The sequence below is a fragment of the Canis lupus genome, chromosome 23, assembly GCF_011100685.1.
Source record: "Canis lupus familiaris isolate Mischka breed German Shepherd chromosome 23, alternate assembly UU_Cfam_GSD_1.0, whole genome shotgun sequence".
Lineage (NCBI taxonomy): Eukaryota > Metazoa > Chordata > Mammalia > Carnivora > Canidae > Canis > Canis lupus.
This window is the reverse complement of record NC_049244.1, coordinates 27,497,302-27,519,628: the sequence shown is the minus strand read 5'-3', so window position 1 is coordinate 27,519,628 and position 22,327 is coordinate 27,497,302. Positions and strand designations below refer to the sequence as shown.

Below are 22,327 nucleotides of genomic sequence, written 5' to 3'. Positions count from 1 at the left end.
CGGAATTGTCATCAACTTAAGATCAGGAGGCTGTGGGGAGAACAGGCTTAGCAGGGAAAGAGACAGAGTCCGTTCAATTCTGGATAGGTTAGGTTTGAGCTTTTATTAGACATTCATACAATACTGTCAATTAGGCAGCTGGATCTGTAAATGGATCACATCTCTATATAGACTCTGAGAGGTCTGGGCTGGAGATATAAATCCAGAAATTCTCAGCATATAGGTAGTATCAAAGAACTAAAGGGCTACATATAGATAGGGAAAGCAAAAAGAACCAAAGATGGAGTCCTACAGCTCTCTAATATTAAGGATATGGGGAGAAGAGGGAGAAACTTCGCAGAAGAAACTGGGAAGGAGTAACTAGTAATATAGGGTGAAAACCAAGAAAGTGTAAAGTCCTAAAAGTCAAGTAAACAAAGTTTAACAAAGAAAAAAGTATATACCTGAAACTTATCTAATGTTGTATGTCAATTATGCCTCAATTAAAAAAAATAAAATAAAAAACATATTTCAATTCCAGTGAATTTGGTTATTACTTAATCCAACCATTAAAATAGCACCCTACGGACCCTCCTCCAGTTATTAGTTGAAGGAACCAAGTATTTGTGAATGAAGGCAGATTGGATTCACCCATAGAAGGGTACTGTAATCAAACTCTTAAGACTCCTCTCTTACCCCGACCTAAAGTGATCTATACCTATTTATCTATGTAACAGTATGTAGCATAAAGGAAAATATAGAGATTGTTTGGGGAAATATTGGACACTTGCTATGCCACACTGCAACGTTCACATCCCCACTTACTCCCTTATTCCTATATATTTTAAATTCTTTATTAAAACCCTTACTCCTACTTAAAAAAAGAAAAGAAATAGGAATAATCAGTTGTGCCAAATTCTGATACATCAGGTACAATGAGAACTAAGAACTGATTCAATATCATGAAGATCACTGGTGATCTTAAGGACAGTATAGCTGTGTGGTGGGGGCAAAAGTCTGACCAGAGGGGCCTCAGGAGAGAATGAAGCAGGGGAAGAACTGGGGACAGTAGGAGAGCCAACACTTGAGTAATTATGCTACAAAGGGGAAGATCAAGAAATATGGCAGTAGTTGCAGAAGTAGTTAGATTAATTGAAGATTTTAAGATGAGGGAAATGATATTTATATATGCATGGGAATAATCTAGGAAGGTTCCTACAAAAAGTCCTTATTACAGGAAACAATGAAGAATTGTAAAGTGACAGTCTCAAGTAGGCAAAAGGGAAGAGGATCCAAATAGTGGGAAGATTAACTTAGATAAGAACCTGGTTCTTAAGGGCCTTGGTAAGTATTTGCTGACAGAACAAATTCTTTGAATACTAAGATGAATGAAGGTGATAACACTAAACCAAAGTTAGTGAAATCAGAAGTTTATTTGTTACATAGATTTTTCTTATTTTTTTTTTACCCTTATCCACTTTGCCGAAGTATGATTCAATGTTTATTTCAGTTCTCCTCTTTGACCAATATAAAATACCCACATTTACTTCACTTCAAATATGGATCAAAAGATAAAATCCTCTAGTAAAATCCAGGTTAATGAAAGAAAATACAGAACTACTTACCATTTTCGTCTACTGCAAGCACACTTGCTCCTTTCCCCAAAAGTTCCTGAACCACCATTGTCAGCCCATTTCGGGCAGCAACATGCAGAGGTCTGAGGGGGGGAAAATATTATAAATGTACATGCACACAGGTATGTGGCTCTGAGTATATAAATGTGTACACACACACACACACACACACACACACACTCTTTCTCAATTCTGGTTAAAGAGCTTTTTTGCTAACTTGTGATGACCCAAAAATACAAAATTGAGGCATTCAGTCTTAAGAGCAATGAAGATGGACATGAGGGACAACAAAATCAATGTGCAGAGTATACTATCAAACCTTCCAAGGTGCGTGACCATAGCATTGCCCCCGCCCAAGCAATTCACCTTCACCAATACCTTTTGTTTACTCCTAAGATTCAATGTTTAAAAAGATTTTATTTTATTTTTTTTATTTTATTTTTTTTTAAAAGATTTTAATAACTAAACTGCATTCTTATTTTAAGAAATGAGTTTGGCAAGTATATATATAATAAAAACCTTTAATTGCAATAGCACAAATTTCAATAAACTTTGAAAATAATTTACAGGTGACTAGTTTTGGGACCCTCAAGAAATCTGATTGATACATGAATGGGAACTGTTATAAAATTGGTTTTTTTTTAAGCCAAGACTCAAAGTAGAATAGCAAACAGAAATTGGGAGAGAAAAATGGGAGACTTTGATCTAAGATTGAAGAGGTCACTTGAAAGATGGCTGTCACACTAAGAACTTGATTCTTTCTGAACTCTCTCTAGTTTACAGACACATATTAAGCTTTTCATTTATTGCTAGAGTCAAATAACATATTATTCCAGTTGATTTCCAAAAACACACAGAATAGTACTATCTTCTTACAAAAAATTATGTAATTAGATCAAGGAAAAAACATAGTATTTTCATTATAAAGTTTCAGTACAAAACCTTTTTAAATAATAAGCCTTTTAATTGTGATGAGTTTTGTCAATTATAAAAACAGTTCTTTACTTTTTAACTGCTTCTGTGGCTGAGACTGATTCCAATGGTCTCATGTTAGAAAAATAACTATGAATCATATTTATAATTATAGGTCACAAGATTTACACCAGTCATGAAAATACTCACGTTTGCAAGGCTGCATTGGTTGCATTGATGAGGTTTCTATCTGTTATCTTTTCCAGTATTAACAAGGCACTAGTTTCATGACCCTAAAATTATGGCAAATAACTCTTAAAAACTTACATATCATTATAGATAAATATATAAACTCAATAAACCTCAACTCTTATTCATACAATATGTACATTACCATATATATGCCATGAATTTTCTTAGCTAATAATACCTTGAATATTTGTTCAAATGTGTTGGTAGAGTAGGGTCAGGGGAGAGGGAAGGAATATTTAAGACTGGAGAGATTAAAGGAAGACAAAAATTAAATTTAGGCTTACACTCCAAAACTTACTTAGCCTACTGGAGATTTTCATACATCATGGTGCCTAACATGTCAGTGTTTTTTTTTCCCCTCAAGAAATCTGATGCCAGTGATCATTAGAGAGGTTCTATCTCTAGCTATGTTCATTTTAGTAAAGTAGAAAAACTTCATTAAGTTTGGGGAAAATGCCATTGTTGATATAAACAATGAAAACATACCCTTAAAACGTGTACCTACCTTGCTACAAGCCAAATGGAGGGCGGTGTTTTTACTGTTATCTTGTAAAGTCAGATCTGCACTAGCACTGCTAACCAGCATCTCTGGGAGGAAAAATTACATCAGGTTTTATATTTATGAACACTCCGATTACTAATAAACTCACTGTAGAGAAATAAAGATATAAAGCAACAAGATCCCTCAAGTGATAGTTTAAGTACAAGAAAAATACTGTAACCTAAAAGGTATATACACTATATCATCATATTATCCTGTAAGTCACAGACACAATGGCAACTAACATTTATGCTGTAAGAGCTTACTAAACTCCAAATACTGTGTTAAGTGCTCTGGATTCATACTCTCATAATAACCTTAACAAAGTAGGCATGGTTACTTTTCTCAATTTTAAAAGTGAAAAAAATTAAGATATAAGGTCACTTAATCGGTAGATCTAGGACTCATATGCAGTCCATCTAACTCCAGAGCCAGTGTCCTTTTTTTTTTTTTTTTTTTTAAAGATTTTTTTATTCATGAGAGACAGAGAGAGAGAGAGAGAGAGAGAGAAAGGCAGAGGCACAGGCAGAGGGAGAAGCAGGCTCCACGCAGAGAGCCCGATGTAGGACTCGATCCCCAGTCTCCAGGATCACGCCCTGGGCTAAAGGCCGCGCTAAACTGCTGAGCCACCCGGGGCCCCCCAGAGCCAGTGTCTTAATCGCTATCCTATACTGCCTCGCTATAGTAAGACTGTCCAATCAGTAAGAGCAAATGAAAACATTGTGTGGTCCTAGATAAAAATATGGGTTGAAAGCAGACTAAGGGTTTTAAATCTTAGGACTAGGGAGATAACTGGCAAATTTTAAAGAGTCAGAAGTTTGGGGTTTAAGTTTTCCATAAGTTAAACATATATAAGCAATATAGCATTACAGTATTAGAATAATACAAGCCTTAACCAGTGTCTTTACCAACTGTATTTGTCTGTCCATTTTCTGCAGCCATCATGAGAGGTGTTTTCCCAGAAGAGTCTATAGAATTGACTTGAGCATTATGGCTGAGCAGCAGCTGTAAACACTCTACGTGGTCTGTGAAGGCGGCTGCATGGAGAGGGGTTCTGTAATACAAAGAAATGGGAAGACTTCACTATATTTGTACATTGTATACTCTAGAAAAAATTATTCCTAAAAAAACAAAAACAAAAAAAAACCAAATATTCCTAAATTTATGACAAGCAATTTTCAAAGGTGTACATATTAGGCTATAAAATCATTGCCTGGATACAAATAGGTTTAATGATTTACTTATTTCTGCCAGAGTAATTTGTATTTCTAATAAAAGGTCCTTAATTAAACTAATATAACATAAAATTGCTAAAAACAAATTACATCATTAAAGAAATTTTAGAAGAAATAAATCCTGACCCAATATTGCCACCTATTACAAAATGGCAGACTCCCCTCTCCAGCCTTTACTAGTATTTAGAAAACTTTTAACAATAATCTTTGGGTAACAAACATACCTTTTAAAAGGGGGCAGAGGGACCTTTACATTTTACAAGTTTTAAAGAGGAAGACTGACTAAATATCATAATAATAAAGCTTTTTATAACGAGAACATAAAATTTTATAACAATTTATACTTGCAAATATAAAAATCAACTATTAATTAATAATGGGTTCTCTGTTAATTCTTCCACACTAGCCAGTAGTTAAAACTTTTTCCTATTGCAAGTTAAGCTATTTCCTACATAGTTGAATTCCTACCTTCCTTTTGAATCTGTGGCGTTCACAATGCTGGCACCTAAAGTATCAATTAACATTTCAGCAGCACCTTCGTTGTCATTTATCCTGTGTAAGGTAACAAAGTGATCACTCTTACAGCAATGGTGTATTTCTTAAATAGTCAAACCAAATCTGATTCATCTGCCTTTACTTACACAGCACAATGCAAAGGACTGAATGCATTTCCTTCCGTTTTCTGGAAAACTTCCTGTTCTAAAAGAAGTTCTACACATGTCTCATGGCCTAAATAAGTAAATGAGATCAGATATTAAAATCCAAAAAAAAAAAAGAATACTGAAATGCCCAATTACATCCACATATCCCTAACACAAATAAGAAAAAACTTTACGTGGATTAAAAATAACTAGAATGGGGGAATCCCTGGGTGGCTCAGCAGTTTAGCACCTGCCTCTCTATGTCTATCACAAATAAATAAATCTTTAAAAAAATAAATAAAAAAATAAAAATAGAATGTTATTCACTGAATGTATTAAACATCACATTTCTAGGAATTTTATTTATTTGTTTGTTTATTTATTTTTATAGCAATTTATTATTGACACAATAAATATTTGTTTTGTGGGGAAAAAATTTAGTCTCCGTTTTCATGATGATCAGTTAGAAATACCATTTTTTGAAAAGTCATATTTATATAGCATACTATAAAGTATATTTATATAGCATAATTAACTTCAAAATGTAAATATTTTCTAATTTTAGTAATGAGGTAATGATAAAATCTCAAATACTACAGTAGTGTCGAGGGAAAAAGTACACATCCCTGTCCCCACCACCATCTCCAGCCCTACTTTTTAGACTGTAACCACTATTAACTTAATAGTTCCAGGAAATTTGTAAGCATATATAACTGCATGCACAAACATATACTTCCTTTTAAAATTTTTATGCAAATTTTAAATGCTACAACTTGTTTTTCATTTAATAAACTGTATACATCCTTCCATTATAGCATATATACAAATCTTATTCTTGAATGTTTAGAAAAACTTCACAGCATTAAAGTGTATCATAAATAATTTAATTTCTAATTATGTATTTCAAGGTGATTGCTAATTTGTTTCTTATATTACCAATATGCTGTAATGAAATATTCCAGTACTTTAAAAAGTTTTTGTTTTTCTAAGTCAATTTCCTAGAAATGAGATTGCTAGGTTGAAGGACAAGTGTATAGATTACTGACAGGTATGGGGTGCACAGTTTGTATTTATTTATTAAGATTTTATGTATTTATTTGAGAGTATGCATGTGTGCACTCACAGGAGTCAGAGGAGGAGGGAGAGAAAATCTCAAGCAGACTGAGGCTCAGTGCAAAGCCCAATGTGGGGCCCAATACCACAACCCCAAGACTGTAACCTGTGTTGAAATCAAGACTTGGACGCTCAACCGAATAAGCCACCCACGAGTTTTTGAAGACAGGGAAAAGCCTAAACCTAAGATTTTCTTTACCTAATTTTCAAAGCCAGGGTGTTAGTTAAAATGCCTCAACTGCCATACTAATTTCTGCAAATGAAATGTTGCATCTTTTATTTCATTAGTCATTTGGGACCTGCTTTAGGAAAAAATTAGATTCTTATTACAAGGTCTGCATTTATTTCCATGGCTTAATATTTGGCTAACAAAATGATGCTATATTTCTTTTCTTTTTAATTACTCTAACATTTTCAAATACTAGCTCAACTTAATCCTTATTCCTTACTAGGAAAAGAAGGTAAGTTTTAGGAAAACCTTTAATTGTTCCATCTTCTGTTAGCTCTTTTCTTTAATCCAGTGGTTCCTAACTAGAGCAATTTTGCCTTTCAGTAGACATTCAGCCATATCTGGAGACATTTTTGCTCATCACAACTAGCCATGGGGTAAGAAAATGCTGTCATTTAGCAAGTAGAGATTAGGGATACTGCTAAACACCTTCAACCCACATAGCAGTGCCTTACAACATAGAATTTTTGCCAAAATGTCAACAGTCCTGAGGTTGAGAAGCCTTGCTTTAATTCTCTCTAAATGTCAACTCATTAACAAGAAGTACCCAGGGAAAGTTGTCCAGTACAGATTTAAGAGTTTCCTATTTGCCTAGGATAGTAGTTCTCAAGGTGTGGGTCTGGGGAACCTTGGGATGCCATTGCAAACTAGTCTTCTCCTAAAGTAGCCAGTAAAGAAATTTGCCATCCTTCTCACTAAAATTGTTCTTTTTGAAAGTAAGTTATTTTTCAGTAAAAAAAAAAAAAAAAATTTATTTATATTAATATTTAATGATTATTTTAAGGTAAAGTAATAAATATCCTTAAATTTCTCAGTTCTCATTTCTAGTACTGTAAATATTGACAGCTCTAAATCCCAGATCTTGAAACTGAAAGGTTTGAGAATTACTATCCGAGTAGACTGCATACTCCAAAGAGAGAGGTCTGGGCTACTGATTACCACCAACAATTGTATCAAGCTGAAAACTTATCATTTTGCATCCTAGTTTATGAAAAGATGATAGAACTGGTCTCCTTCATGTTTCAGAGGGATATTTTGAGGACACTTATAGCTTCATAAAAATTTATCAGTTTTTAAAAGAAACAGGGATAATGTAAGTACTCTTAAGTTCTGTGATTGAATGATTACATAAACTGAAAATGTGAACTTTAAAATTTAGTATTATAACCAATTCTTTTCTAAAACTTTTTCATCATTTCATCTTAATTTTGAGAGAAAGGTTGTTTTTTCTGGCTGGTTAAAGAGTGCTTCCAATTTTGTTTTTGGCCATACACTAATTAGTAGTGGAAGCAAAACCATTTTACATCTTCTATTCTCAGAATGCCAAATTATAAAATAGTTTTGACTATAAATATGGTATTAGACTGCCTGTATAATCTCTTATTGCATATAGCCAACACACATCAAATTCTTTTCAGCTCAATTCAGAATCATCACAAATTTGCTATATTCTGGAAGTTAGACATATCTGTTATGATCTTTAAATGGGAACCAGGCACGTAGTTCATGCAAAATTTTGTCTGTTTTGTCTCTTATACATATTGTGCTTAGAGAATCTAAATTTAGCAATAACCGAGTAGGAACTCATTTTAGAGAAACACTGTTTTCCATTAAGACCTGATAAATGTTGTAATAGATAGCAACTCTCCAAAGGGCATGTACAACAGTAGTGTATTTACAACTAAATGCTCTGCTTGAAGAAAGATAGCTTAGTGTGTGATTTTTCTAATGGTTAACTCTTACTGACATATTTAAAAAAAAAAGAATCAAGCAATAAAAGTCAGCTTCAAAATGGTTTCATTTCTTGGAGTGGCTAGGTGGCGCTCAGGCAGCATCCAATTCTTGATATTGGCTCAGGTTATGATCTCAGGGTCATGAGAATGGGTGTGGAACCTGCTTAAGATTCTCTCTCCTTCTCCCTGTGCTCCTCTCTCCCTCTCCTCTAAAAACAAAAACAAAAAGACAAAAACAAAACAAACCAATAAACCAAAAAACCCAGTTTCATTTCTTAAATAAAATTCACATCTGTAGGTGTTTCCCTACAATATTAGACGGTTTTGGTTTTCCTCATACTTGTAAAATGTCAAGTTACATTATAAAAACAAATCAAATTCTAATGGTAAAATACAGTATCTTTTTAAATTCAGGACTACTCTTTGGCCACTTCACTATATTCATTAAATACCAACTCTATTGAGTAGAAAAGGAGAAAAGAGAAGTTGAAATCCAAAGGTTTTTAATCTTCAAAACTGTTCTGGCTCAGGATCTCAGGTAGTAAAAATGAAACAGACTAAACTAAGCTTATGAATTAGCAATACATTTTACTGTTCAAGTTTTGATAGTACAATCAGTACTCAGAAATGATGGATGCCCAATCACAGAACAATTCTCAAGAAGAAACCAAAACTTCCTTATAGCAAAAGGTTAGAAAACTCAATTCTGACACAAGGATTAATATGAAAATCAAAATTCTGCATCTCGAAAATACTTATGAAAACATTTAATAAAAGTATAATTTTGCAAGATTCAGGTTTCTTCCCTTTCACAGTAACTCAACAGTATTTGTCAAAATGGCTCTAGTCAAAGAACTACGAAGCAGCACATTATAGAAAGAAACCTCAACTCTCTGGTAAGGCAGTCAGCTGGATTTTAGAACAGATACTATATTTTTTAAGCAAGTCAATATTTATATCAAGAGGCAATTTAAATTTTCTTAATATTTTGAGGGAAAGTTGTCAGAATTGTGAACTAGTTTTCCAGGTATGCTCTCACAACTAACAGTAATCTAAATGCTTCAATGAAATTCAAATCAAATTAAAAACCTCATATTCCTAAGATTCTAAACCTAAATATTGACAAAGCTGTTTACAATGTATATAATGTACCTTAGCATTTTTCTTTTTTAAAAAGATTATTCATTCATTTATTCATGAGAGACACACACAGGTGCAGACAAAGGCTGAGAGAAAAGCAGGCTCCTCAGGCTCAGGCCTGGGAAAAAAGCAGTCCTGATGCAAGACTCCATCCATGGACCTGGGATACATCCTGAGCCAAACGCAGACGCTCAACTGCTGAACCACCCAGGCGTTCCACCTTAACATTTTCTAACATGATAAAATCTGTGGTCTTACACAAGGAAAAAATCATTATCTCTCAACATGCCTCATTACTTAAATTATTTTAATTAGTGACATGTCATAAGCTGAACTTCATTTTGAACATTTATATCTTAAACATAGCTTTATATTTCTGAGTGACCGTTAGGGAGCCTACCTATAGATGGATTGACCAGCTGTAATCTTCTTGGAAGCCAATGGTCAGTATGTTCTAATCATGTAGCAAAGTTAACCATAAAAGTTTCTAAGTTTCTCAAATTTCTAGTTCTGTGATCTCCTAAGATTTTATTCCCTTAAAATGCTAAGCATACATGTTACAGTTGATATAAGGATCTACCTTACAATTGTGCTCAGAAAATAGATTTCAGTTTAGAATGCGATGCGTTTTTATTTTCTGCTACCTGTCTTTTTTCCCAATACAAATACACTTAGAAAGTAAAAGAACATAATCAAACTACAAGCATACTATATAAAAGACATTGTAAACATTACAAAAGTATGTTAAAAATGCAAAAATCTCAAATTTAATGAAACCCTACCTCAAAAGATCTTTGTCAAACTAGTACCTTGGCTTTACAATGATAAGTGATAGGAGTAAGCTAAAATTATGTAGTACAGTATTTTTTAGCTTCCTACTGATCTTGCAGTTATCTAATAAATATTCACAAATATCAGAATGTGTTATAGTTTGTTGTCTCTACTTGGTACATTAACAGCATCTAATGTAGATTTGTATCTGTATACTCAACCGTTGTAGCAAGCCCAGTGAAGTGCTGTATATCCATGATTGTCTGCTATGGCTGGATTTGCATCCACAGATGCTGCTGACTGCAAAAGGGCTCCAAGAACACCAATATGTCCGCAGGCAGCTGACAAGTGTATAGGTGTCCGGCCCCTGCTATCTCGAAATAAGCACTTAGCACCATGTTGAAGTAATGCATCTACACATTCTTCATGGCCTGTAACTGCCTGAAAGAAAAAGCATTTGCAAGTAGTTGAATATATTATCTTGGGTACTATCTGCCAATTTTAGCTAATTAAAAAAAAATTTAAGCCTGTATTCCTCATATTTGTCCGTCGAAGTATTTATCATTTTTTGAATAATTCAGTATTTTTATTGGAATTGGCTTAAAAACCCATGAGCAGTAACTTTGTCAAAATACAAGTATTATGAAAAACAGGAATAAAGAACTTATAAATCTGTGAAAATAAAAAAGAAAAAGGTGAAAGGTTTCAAAGGTGAAAGGCAAAAATGTATAAGAAAACAAAAAACAAAAAAAAAGAAAACAGTTGTGATACTGAGAAAAAGTAAAACTGACATTAATTCTACTCAAGGTCTTACTTAGGGTTTTCAAATTTTGTTCCAACAGTACTGTTTCCTGGATTAAGTTGTGTTTCAGTAGTTTAAAATTATTATTCAAAAACTATTTGGTAAAAATCTGATGAAGAAACATAAACATAGCCTAGTTCAGTTTTAGGCAAAATGAGATCCTAAGAAATTTTTGAAAGGCAATGAGAATATTTTTACTTACCCCTCTATGCAATGCTGTCCTTCCCCATTTATCTTTGGCATCTACATTTGCTCCTTTGTTCAGCAATGAGTAAACACAGTCTGTGTGCCCATTGAGAACAGAGAGCATCAAAGGAGTCCTGAGCAACAACAGAATAGGTTCAGTGTTACTACCTAAGACTCCACTTTATGAAAAACAAACAGTTGTGCTGGCCCGTTTTCTAAACATGCCTTTTTGTAATGCAACTTTAAAGTATACTTAAATGGGAAAACTAAACTTGCTATTATTCAGTTACATACCATAAGAGACTTACTAGAATAGAGGCAAAAGTATGAAGATTAACACACATCTTAAAATTAATTTAAAAATTATTAAAACTTACTGTCCGTTTCCATCTTGAATGTCTACTGCATTCTGTGGTTCTGCATTTCCTATAAGTAGCCTCAAGCACTCTGAATGACCATTTGTTGCTGAAAAGTGATATTTTAATATTTCAGAAATTACAATGGTAAAATAGAAAATTTCCATCTTAGGGCACATTTTCTAGATATAACTGTGGGATAGTTTCATTGAATTTAATAGTCAAAGAAAAAATACATACATACAAAGGTTTCTATTGCCTTTGTTGGTGAAACTGAATAGATATAAATTCCTCATGGTAAATTACGGCCATCTGCCCTGCTAATAGAATGCTCATTTTATTTGGCTTTCTGGGGGTGGCAGAGTGATCAAGGGAAGGTGGCCTGCCTTCAGCCAAGGGATGAAACTGTGATTAGATAAGTCCATCACAATTCTGTTCTTTGCCAGTGACTGGTTTTAAGATGAGTGCTGGTCCAGTTCTGGCCACTGAGATGCTAAGAAGTTTGAGGGCTTGTGGGAAATATGTTTATCCCCGATAATGACCAATCCTTCTCATTCTGTGCCATGACTGAAAAGGCAAAAGAACAGAGTGTTCTGACACCATTGCTTAATCAATCAATCGTGGAGCTGACTCTACCTCTGAACATCTTATGTGAGAGGGTAAACACTTGTCATTTAAGCTACCTTTTAGTTGGGTACTATGAAAGAATCTCAACTGATAACATGTATAATAAGAAGAAATGATCTACCTAAAGATGGCATTTATATGTCCAAACACATAAAAAATGGGCAAAGGTATAAAACAGAAGTAGCCTAAAGAAAACAGTAAGCTTTTAAGGTAAGTTAATCCCCTGCAAAATTCAGATCCTTCCCATAATACAATAAAATTTGAAGTTTAAAGTAGTAAGTCACATAATGATGAAGAAAGGAATATCTATCACTGTTCTTCCTAATTAAAAGAAGACAAAATAATGAAAGCAAGCTAGGTGCCCTAATATGCCACAGTACCTTCTAACAGCTATATTTAATTCTAATAGTTATTAATTAAAACAAAATCACTCCTATATATATGCTAAACTTTGCCAGCAGCTCTCATAGTGATCAGTAACAGCTGTCACTGAAGCATCTCACTTGGGGATGCATGAAGGAAACTGTTTGTCCCGGCACTTCTTAATGGACCCATGTGTACTCAGTACATAGTAGCTCCTGAGGAGTTTTGTGTTTTCTAAACTCAATACCTAAAACATCATGTCTAATGCCAATATAGGAGAAAACTTTTTTTCCCTTTTGGAAAAAAAAAATCGCAATGTCCTCTTCATGACTTATGAATAAAGTGCTCCATAACAATCTCCAAATTTAAAAGGTATCTATAAAACCAGGTTTGCATTTATTATATAGGTGGGCATCAATAATAACCTGTAGCAGCTAGCTTTTCCAGCAGATGAGATGTACAGACTATCTGACATTGGTCAGCCACTGAGGGACTGGCTAGCGTCTTTTTTTTTTTTTTTTTTTTTTTATTTATTTATGATAAGCACACAGTGAGAGAGAGAGAGAGGCAGAGACACAGGCAGAGGGAGAAGCAGGCTCCATGCACCAGGAGCCTGACGTGGGATTCGATCCCGGGTCTCCAGGATCGCGCCCTGGGCCAAAGGCAGGCGCTAAACCACTGCGCCACCCAGGGATCCCTGGCTAGCGTCTTGATTCAATACTGACCAATTAAGTGTGCACCACTCCATGAAAGCTTTATAAATCACCTCTGCAAATGATCTGTGGTTACAACATAATTTTTCAAGTTGCAGAATGATATATAAACTTCATTTTTTTCAGAATAAGATAATAGAAAATGATTGCATTTTGACATAATTCTGAACATATAGTAGTTTTTTGGTTGTTTTGCTTTTTGAAAGATTTTATTTATTTATTCATAAGAGACACAGAGAGAGGCAGAGACATAGGCAGAGGGAGAAGCAGGCTCCCTACAGGGAGCCCGATGCAGGACTTGATCCCAGGATCCTAACCTGAGCCAAAGGCAGAGGCTCAACCACTGAGCCACCTATGTGTCCCAACATATAGCAGTTTATATATACACATTTACTAGGAATTTTAATCCATTTAAAAATTTTTTGGTTTTGAGTCCTGCTTGAATATCTAATAGTTTCTGAAAGGCTACTTTGGAGCAACAGCTGGTGTTACCTTTAGGAAAATGCAAGTTTCCTAAAGGAATAGAAGTCCAAGACCCATATTAAAATATGTCCTTAAAAATCACTCTATTAAAACAGACCAAGTGAAATGAATGTAATCATATAAAAGAGGCCTACTGGGTGTGAAAAAAAATACTTAGCTAGGATTTCTTCCAGTATACCACAGTCTTAGATATTTAAGATAAATACTGATTTGCTAATTCTCGTATAGAGTTGTGAAACTGAAATACAGCAGTACCAAGTCATATAATGACATGGTTACATAATTTTGCATTTTCACATATTTACAACATCACAAAATCATATGGTAGAATAGATCTTGCATAAAGTAGGTGCTCTGTAACTCCTGTCTGACTACATGTTTAACATAGCACTCTGGTGGGGATCCCTGGGTGGCGCAGCGGTTTAGCGCCTGCCTTTGGCCCAGGGCGCGATCCTGGAGACCCGGGATCGAATCCCACGTCGGGCTCCCGGTGCATGGAGCCTGCTTCTCCCTCTGCCTATGTCTCTGCCTCTCTCTCTCTCTGTGTGACTATCATAAATAAATAAAAAAAATTAAAAAACAAAAAACAAACAAAAAAAAACATAGCACTCTGGTGCAATAAGCCAGCATGTTCACCAACTGTTCAATGAAAGCATGTACCAATCCAAAATAACTTCCATCAAAAAGAAGTAAAAAAATTTGCATTGTGTTGATAAAGTATTACAGAAGTCACACAACTATATAAATTTACTATATATAAATTTCTAAGGTAGATCATGATTTTTTAAAAGCAATCATAATCTTGCTATTGGCTTTTCTTTGAAAGAAGAATCATTTGATCTCTTTAATTTTTTAAGATTTCATTATTCATTCATTCATTTGAGAGAAAAAGAGAGAGAGAGAGAACACAAAAGAAGGGAGGAGCAGAGGCAGAGAGACAAGTAGACTTCGTGCTAAGTGCAGAGCCCAACACAAGGCTCAATCCCAGGACCCTGAGATCATGACCCAAGCCTAAATCAAGAGTCAGGCACTTAACCAACTGAGCTATCCAGGCACCCCTTAATTGACCTTATAAAGTCAACATTATAAAAATAATTACCACAGGATGCCTGGGTGGCTTAGCGGCTGGGCGCCTGCCTTTGGCTCAGGTCATGGGATCGAGTCCTGCATCAGACTCCCTGCGAGGAGCCTGCTTCTCCCTCTGCCTAGGTCTCTGCCCCACCCCTCCTTAGTCTGTGTCTCTCATGAATACATAAATAAATCTTTAAAACAAAATTAAAAAAATTAAAATAATTACCAGGGTAGAATACACAAAAAAACTGAAAAAGGCTAGAATATTAGATGGAAAGTGGTAACTAAATTCACGCATAATATTTGACATACCTGCTGCATGTATAGGTGTTCTTTTCAAAATGTAGTCTTTTACTAAAATTGAGGCTCCCTGATTAATGAGTACATCCACACATTCAACATGGCCCTTAAATGCTGCAAGATCTAAGGGTGTTCTTCCACTACTATTTCTCACATCAAGATCTAACAAAGACTGTACCAACACTTCCAGTGCTTGATGGTGACCATGATAGGCCTAGGAATAAATAAAAATATAAATTAAAAAATACATATTTAGATTTACTTCTCATGCCTTATAAAACATAAAGGAAGCAAACTTGTCTTCACACTATTATTACATTTGAAATAATAAAAAACTTACCTATGAAGGGTTCAGAAAAGTATAAATTTTTCTAATAAACAAATGTAGGTTATGGTGTTAGAGAATGTGTATTCTGCAAAGAATAAATGTTCAAATGACAGGTGACTTTATCACTAACATACAATGGTCTGGTTCCTGGCATTTAATGAATGTGTAACATAGATTCAGTTAAACCTGCCATTCTAAGTCTATGATGGTAAAGCCTGTGCTATTAATCACAGTTCAGTGCTCCACTTAACTCCCTGATAAAATTTTACTATACTTAAATTATAGAGCTAGCCAGCAACTGAAGTTAGTATTTGAGTCTTCTGATTTTTCAAACTGAAATGACTATCTTCATTCCGTAACATGCTGTACCTAAAAAATAAACATCTTTCAGCACAAAAATACTTAAGACTGAGCCCAGCTTAAGTAACTGCTATGTGCTAGGTACTAGCTATACAACAGAGGACGAAAATTTAAATGTCTGTCAGACTGAAGTTCCCTTCTTTACCACAGTTTCTGATAAAAAGGCTTTCCAAACATAATTCATTTCAAAAACCAACATGTCAACTGAACATCTATTACTGTTGTTGGACTAGATGTGAGCAAGACATAATAAAGCAATCAACAAGACCCACTTGTGGCACACAAGGAATGTCCTCTCTAGTTCAAATTACCATTTTGTCGCTAAAAGGACTTTCATACGTCATTTCTGATACCATTCAGACCTACAGCTTAGCAGTTTGTTATTACATGTAAACTTTTCACTGGGAACTGAAAAATGTAAAATTCTACCATACTTGAGGTAAAACTGAAAAAAGATATATAGCTAGAAGAAGGCCCCACATTACAGCAAAGGGCTGTAAAGTTATTTCTTGTAGAAAATGTCAGAAAGTACCAGGAAGACATAAAGTTGCTCTGGGCCTTACTGATGATCTCTGATGTTTCTGACTACCTACAGAGATTTTCGACTACCTTAAATATTAAAGTAACTTGAGATTATGGAACTCTACTGTCCTAGGATTATATTTAATCTTGTTCCTCAACACTGGGTCAATGAAATCATGCTACTAATAGAAAAAACTTTGAGAAAAACAGTATATGCAGAGGATAGTTTATAACAAGAAGACACAAAGTAAGGATGACAAGAAGCTGTAATGGTTTGCTAGAGAGGTCTGGCCCTCATGATATCCTTGTGTAGGACCAAGACAAGGAATTTGTACAGGTACTATGTGCAAAGACAAGAACCAAGACCTCAAACTACTGTGTTTTCACAGCATCAAGGTGTCCTATATTGGGAGAGTTTGGAAGGAAAAAAAATAATCACCTCAAGTTAATTTCTGGAAACCTCCTAGGAAGAGATACAAAATGTAAAAAGTAGTGGTATAATCAGTTCACTGAGCCTAATTACCAAGTTACAAAATTGTTTCCACTTCAGCTTAAAAACATTCAGCACAGCCAAGTTCATATAGAGCACTACTATTCAAAATGGCCATAGAGTAAAAAACTAGTAAAAAAAAAAAAAAAAAAAAAAAAAAAAGTTAGTTTCTGAGATAACATGTTCAAGAACTAGGGAAAGTGTTTAGCCTGGCACCTAGTAAGTGCTCAGGAAATGGCAGTGACAGTATAAGAACGATGGTGATGATATAAGAAAAACTGTCTAGTCATCTGCTCAGATGATTTAATTTCTTACCACCAACAGTAAAATGGCTGTTTTCTCCATGCTGATTTTGCCCTTTCAGATGACTTATTTCCTATGCAAGTGTGGGAGAGTAGATAGCATTTCCAAAGACCCAAAGGGCAAGGAAGCAGGAAGCCGCAGCATACTTCCTTAGTTATTCAGAAAATGGTAGGAAGTATTAGTGGGGAGAAAGCGGCAGAAAATTCAATGCAGATGCATCAGTGTTAGAAGATATGCAGGATATTATAAAAAATAATAGCATACGTGAGAAGAAACAAAGGGATCAATGAACTTGTAGTGATCCTCTCATTAACTTAAAGTATATACCCCTATAAGCATTTACTTATTTGGGAGAGAAATCTCCCAAATAGCTAGTGACTATCTGAGTCTCCTGATTCTCAGTCTTCCTCTCAGCCTTAACAACTGTTAACATGCTCTGTTCCAAAAACAGATTCTTCTTTCAGCACAAAAAGAACAAGATTGGGCCCTGCTTGAAATTTCCTAAAGCAATTCTTTCACACAACTGATTTAAAGAACTGTTATACTTCACTAACCTTCTCCTCTTAGTGACTGACATTACGAGGAAATATTTAGAGGCATCTTAAGTAGAAGGGACATTACAGATCACAGAGCCAAATTCCACGGCATGAGCAACTGAGGGACCAGTAAACACATAGTGCTCCAAGATAAAAAGTTGTAGAAATACCGCAGAAAATATAGTTCTGCTCAGCAAGTTAAGGCTACTTCATTAGAGCAGTGCATTTTAAAATTCACATCACAGGTATATTCTCTTCCTTAGAGTAGTCTTTGGCGGAAACTCAAAGACCACTATTTGTGTTTTAAATGAAATAAAACATAACAAGTGCATTCAGGAAGTCTCTGAATGAAAAAAAGTTGTTATGAAGTTTAATTTCATGATCACACCCGGCCTAAAAGTTCTGGGTACTGTTTGAGTCAAACAACCATGGAGATATTTTCAGTAAAGCAGCCATCAAGTTGGCTGTGAAGGCAGTACTCACGGCCAAATGTAAAGGGCTTATTGTTGCTCTATTGTCTGAATCATTCAGCATGTCTGTCCCAGAGGTTTCCATTAACTGGGAAAGAAAAGTATTTGAAATGTCAGAAATGGTACTTCAGATATATTATAGCAGTTATTCCTGTCCCCTTCTTCCAAGTTTAAATCCATTTTAGAATGAAAACTGATACTTGAATATGAATTTTTAAATCTCAGACCAAACTGCACTCAGCTAGCTTATACAACAGATCATCATGATAGGGTGGTGAGGACCACAGAATAACAGCTCTGAGGCATGGCTGGCTATAAACTAGCTTGAGGGAAATGCTATTTACTCACCCCCAAGTAAAAACCACCAACCTCATCCCCTAAATATATGGTTTCTGTCACTGTCTTTGTTCCCAGGAATGCATATAACAGGTTTCAGCTCTAGTGAGAGCAAATAAATAATTAAAATACTCTGAATAGTAGGGGAGAAAATTGATTATTACTTACAACATCTAAAGGAGTTTCACTTGCAATCTGAAATAAAATTTAAAATAAGAATATTTAGCTTAGAAAGTATTCACATATATTAGAGATAAATATTAACTACAGGTCTCTATTTATATAAGGCTCTGTTACATTTTATTTTTAATTTGTGCTCTGACTCCAAAGGTTAAGTCTTTTAAATAAACAAGTGTACAATACAATAGACCACAAATCTATACTCATGGGTCTAAGATTTTAGTATACAACATATTACAATAACCTAAAAAAATATTATTTTTGATAGCAGAGTTTTAAGTTCCATATTAAATACGTCAATCTGCTTTTTCTATTTTTAATACTCTCCTTTGAAAGGAAGCAAAGTTTAATATAATTTGTAAGGTAAGTCTAAATAAAAAAAAACTTTAACTTGAATCATCTGTTACAGACGTGAGAATCTTTTAACTTGTCCCTTGCTTTCTCTTTGGTTTGGCAAAGTGGGGTGAATGGCATGTATATTCAAGAATGAGATCAGAGTTGAAATGAAAAGTTCCCTTGCAGAAGTACTGCCTCCTCTATGAGGGACTGTAAAAAGAATGGGCCTTTCAGAAATCTCTAAGTATATGGAAAAAACTCTCACAGGGACATTTCTCATATAAGAAATGGATATAGTTCTTTAGAAATTTCTGGAAAACATTTATTTAAAGGAAAAGGAAAAGAAATGCTATTATCAACATGGGGTATTATAAGGGAAGGACATTAAGTAGACCTCTCCAGAGATCTAATTGTCTTTCTCTTTTTGAAAGGGAAAAGAGAATGAGAGATATCTTACTGAGGCAAGTATGAATTTAAAAGGGGGTTTATATATATAGGTTCTAAAAATATTAAAAAGCAATAGTGTTTGTTTCTTGATTCATTTATTTCCATTTTCATTATGTTATTAGAATATAAAATCACTTAGTCTTTCCACAATTCAGGAATCTTACCAGCTGAAGACATAGACGGTGACCATAAGCAGCTGAATAATGAACTGCATTGTATCCTTGCTTGTCACGGATCCCTGGATTTGCATCATTTCTCAATAAGTATTCCAGGCACCTATATATAGTAATAACATTCAAAATTCTAAATCTTGCATTTTAACAAATGGCACAGACAGCCTGAAACTAAAAACTGACAATTTTTCTTACAATTACAATTTCTTGCAATTTTTCTTTTTTTTTTTTTGAGTAATGTAAAAACCACAAACATATCTACACTATACAAATTTATCATTTAAATGACATTGACTGTAACTATCATATGAATACAAGCAAAATGTTCATAAGAGAATTTTCTTCATTCAAAGTGAGTATCTCCAAAGTCTGTCAATAAGCTAGGTATACCTGAGGGCTGTCTTTTACAGTCACTATGTATGGCACCACCTATTCCACTCAAACAATATTTGACAGGATTAAATTTAGTGGTGGTGAGCATCCAATGTTGGCAATATTACTGCTGACGTATCTGGAACACATAGTGAGTGTAATATCTCTTGAGGAAGCTGAAGAAAGAATATAAAAAAAAAATCTCAAGATAACAAGGTCAGAATTCAATGATCTTGAAACAGAGGACTGAGAAGGGTGTAAATAATATAAAATGGTATGTAGGTAACAAGAAAGATCTTCCCATAGATTTACTTCATTCCTGTGCTATCAAAATGTTAGACAAATAATTTTAAAACATTTTGCTACTGCAGCAAAAAAAGAGCAATGAATTAGAAATTAAAAGTCTGTAGAACCAGTTTGATACTAGTGATTTTGAGCAAATCAAATCATTTTGACTTTACGGTAAAATGGCCTCTGTTTATTCATTTGCTAGATGGAGTGGGAGATAGAAATCCAACTAAGTATGCTAAACTCCATTCATGCTCAAATTCCAAGTCCATAATTATTTGTTGGTAATTTGTCTAATATTGTAATATGTCTAACTAAATATTAATTCAGCTACTAGGGAGAAAATTCATAATCAAATACTCTTTGTTAAAAACTTAAGTTTCCTTATTAAGGAGTGCACTTGTGATGAACATTGGGTGACAGATATATGGAATTGTTGAAACACTATACTGTATACCTGAAACTACTCTAACACTATGTTTAACTATACTGGAATTAAAAAAAAATAAAGACTGTAAAGAAATTCTCAAGTTTCCAAAAGCATACTAAAGTTATATCAAAACAAACAAAAAAGAACTCTAAAGCAATGTAACTGATCTTTCAGGAACTGTATCACACATATATATAAAATTTATCATATATATAACTATCATTTATGTATCTGTATATTACCTATCAATCAATCAGATATCTACCTACCTATCTACCTATAAGGGCCATTCTTTTCAATACCAACACTTTTTTTAACCTATAAAGTTAATAAACTTTATTTTTAGAGTAATAAGATCACAGCAAAATTGATTAGAAAGTACAGAGAATTCCCATATACCCCGTCCCAACACAGGCCCAACTTCCCTATAAGTATTACACATCAAAGTTGTACATTTGTTATAATCAATAAAACTACATTAGCACAACATTATCAACAAAGTCCATAATATACATTAGAATTCACTCGCAGGCCAACACATTTCTTTAATGCTGAATTGCTTAACATCCTTTCAATCTCTTAGGAATTACTTGCAGAATCTATATTTATTATAATATCATCAAGGGCAGCAAATGTCTATCCATTTAAGCAGGACTTTGATATTTATATACAGTTAAAATTATTAGTCATACATGGTCAATCACTATGATGAAAAAAAAAACCCAAATCAGACTCAAAAGTGACAAAGCTGGTGTTTTTTAGTGTTCATTAACTAGCTCTGAGGGCCCTGTACAAAGTGTTCCAGACAGTATATAAATTGTGTCCAGTTTTCTTTCCTAGGTGTTTAACTCAGAGGTCAATGCTCACTGGAATGCATAAAAGACCTGGAGGACAAATAGATTCATTGCTATGTAGGCACAAACATTTCACCCGAGGGCATATCTTTTTATCTTTAATCAAGTTCTCTAGATGAGAGAGATGAAGCAGAAATAGTTGAGACCTGAGGACAAGACAGATTCTATCAGTGGAACAAACTATTTTAAGATAACTTGCTGATACATGAGTACTGAAAAAAAGATTTATTTAAGGAAAGCAAAACAAGTAGGTAAGTTCATGTTTACTTTCTAAAGTAGGAGAGCACATCTCAATGCATTATTTATAGTGACTAGTCCAAGTGTACAGCAATAAATGATTTCAAATAATTTGTTATACATGCAGTTCTTATCAAATCATATTATTTTATATTTTTACATTCACATTATTCAGATAATTGGTCTCCTGCAACAAAACAAAGACTAAGAGTTGATTTGAAATGATAAAATTTATTTTATTGGCCTGCCTTTTAGATTTTGCTAGGTAGGCAGTATCAACTTTTATAACTACTTTGTAAGATAAAGCATTATCTTTAACAAATGGAAAAAAATTACGGACTCTCAGGAAAACCAAATCACTTACTCAAAATCTTTTGCCTAGCATATGGCAAAGCAAGGACTAGACCTTAGGTCTCTTCTCGTCATCCAGTGTTCTTTTCATGCTACCAAACAACTTCAAGATAGGGATTAATGAGTTAGAGTGATACTTTATTTTATTGATTGACTGATTGCAGTTTTATACCTTTGACATTCACCGATTACTTCTCATCCACATTAACAATCTGTAGATTTTTTAAAGTGGT

General features: G+C 34.2%; 1 protein-coding gene across 8 annotated transcripts in view; it reads right to left on the bottom strand.

Moving 5' to 3' along the window:
- The window catches only part of ANKRD28 (ankyrin repeat domain 28), a 189,378-nt gene that overhangs the window by 7,158 nt on the left and 159,893 nt on the right, over positions 1 to 22,327 (bottom strand). For all 8 annotated transcript variants that reach the window (XM_038570777.1, XM_038570776.1, XM_038570780.1 and 5 more), the window contains 13 exons: positions 19,554 to 19,665; positions 18,595 to 18,621; positions 18,104 to 18,178; positions 15,094 to 15,295; positions 11,546 to 11,633; positions 11,185 to 11,302; positions 10,402 to 10,621; positions 5,195 to 5,282; positions 5,022 to 5,105; positions 4,227 to 4,372; positions 3,283 to 3,365; positions 2,736 to 2,818; positions 1,605 to 1,696 (listed from right to left, as the gene is read on the bottom strand). In XM_038570777.1, the coding sequence (XP_038426705.1) occupies positions 1,605 to 1,696; positions 2,736 to 2,818; positions 3,283 to 3,365; positions 4,227 to 4,372; positions 5,022 to 5,105; positions 5,195 to 5,282; positions 10,402 to 10,621; positions 11,185 to 11,302; positions 11,546 to 11,633; positions 15,094 to 15,295; positions 18,104 to 18,178; positions 18,595 to 18,621; positions 19,554 to 19,665 (1,418 nt within the window). The remainder of the gene's footprint in view (positions 1 to 1,604; positions 1,697 to 2,735; positions 2,819 to 3,282; positions 3,366 to 4,226; positions 4,373 to 5,021; positions 5,106 to 5,194; positions 5,283 to 10,401; positions 10,622 to 11,184; positions 11,303 to 11,545; positions 11,634 to 15,093; positions 15,296 to 18,103; positions 18,179 to 18,594; positions 18,622 to 19,553; positions 19,666 to 22,327) is intronic.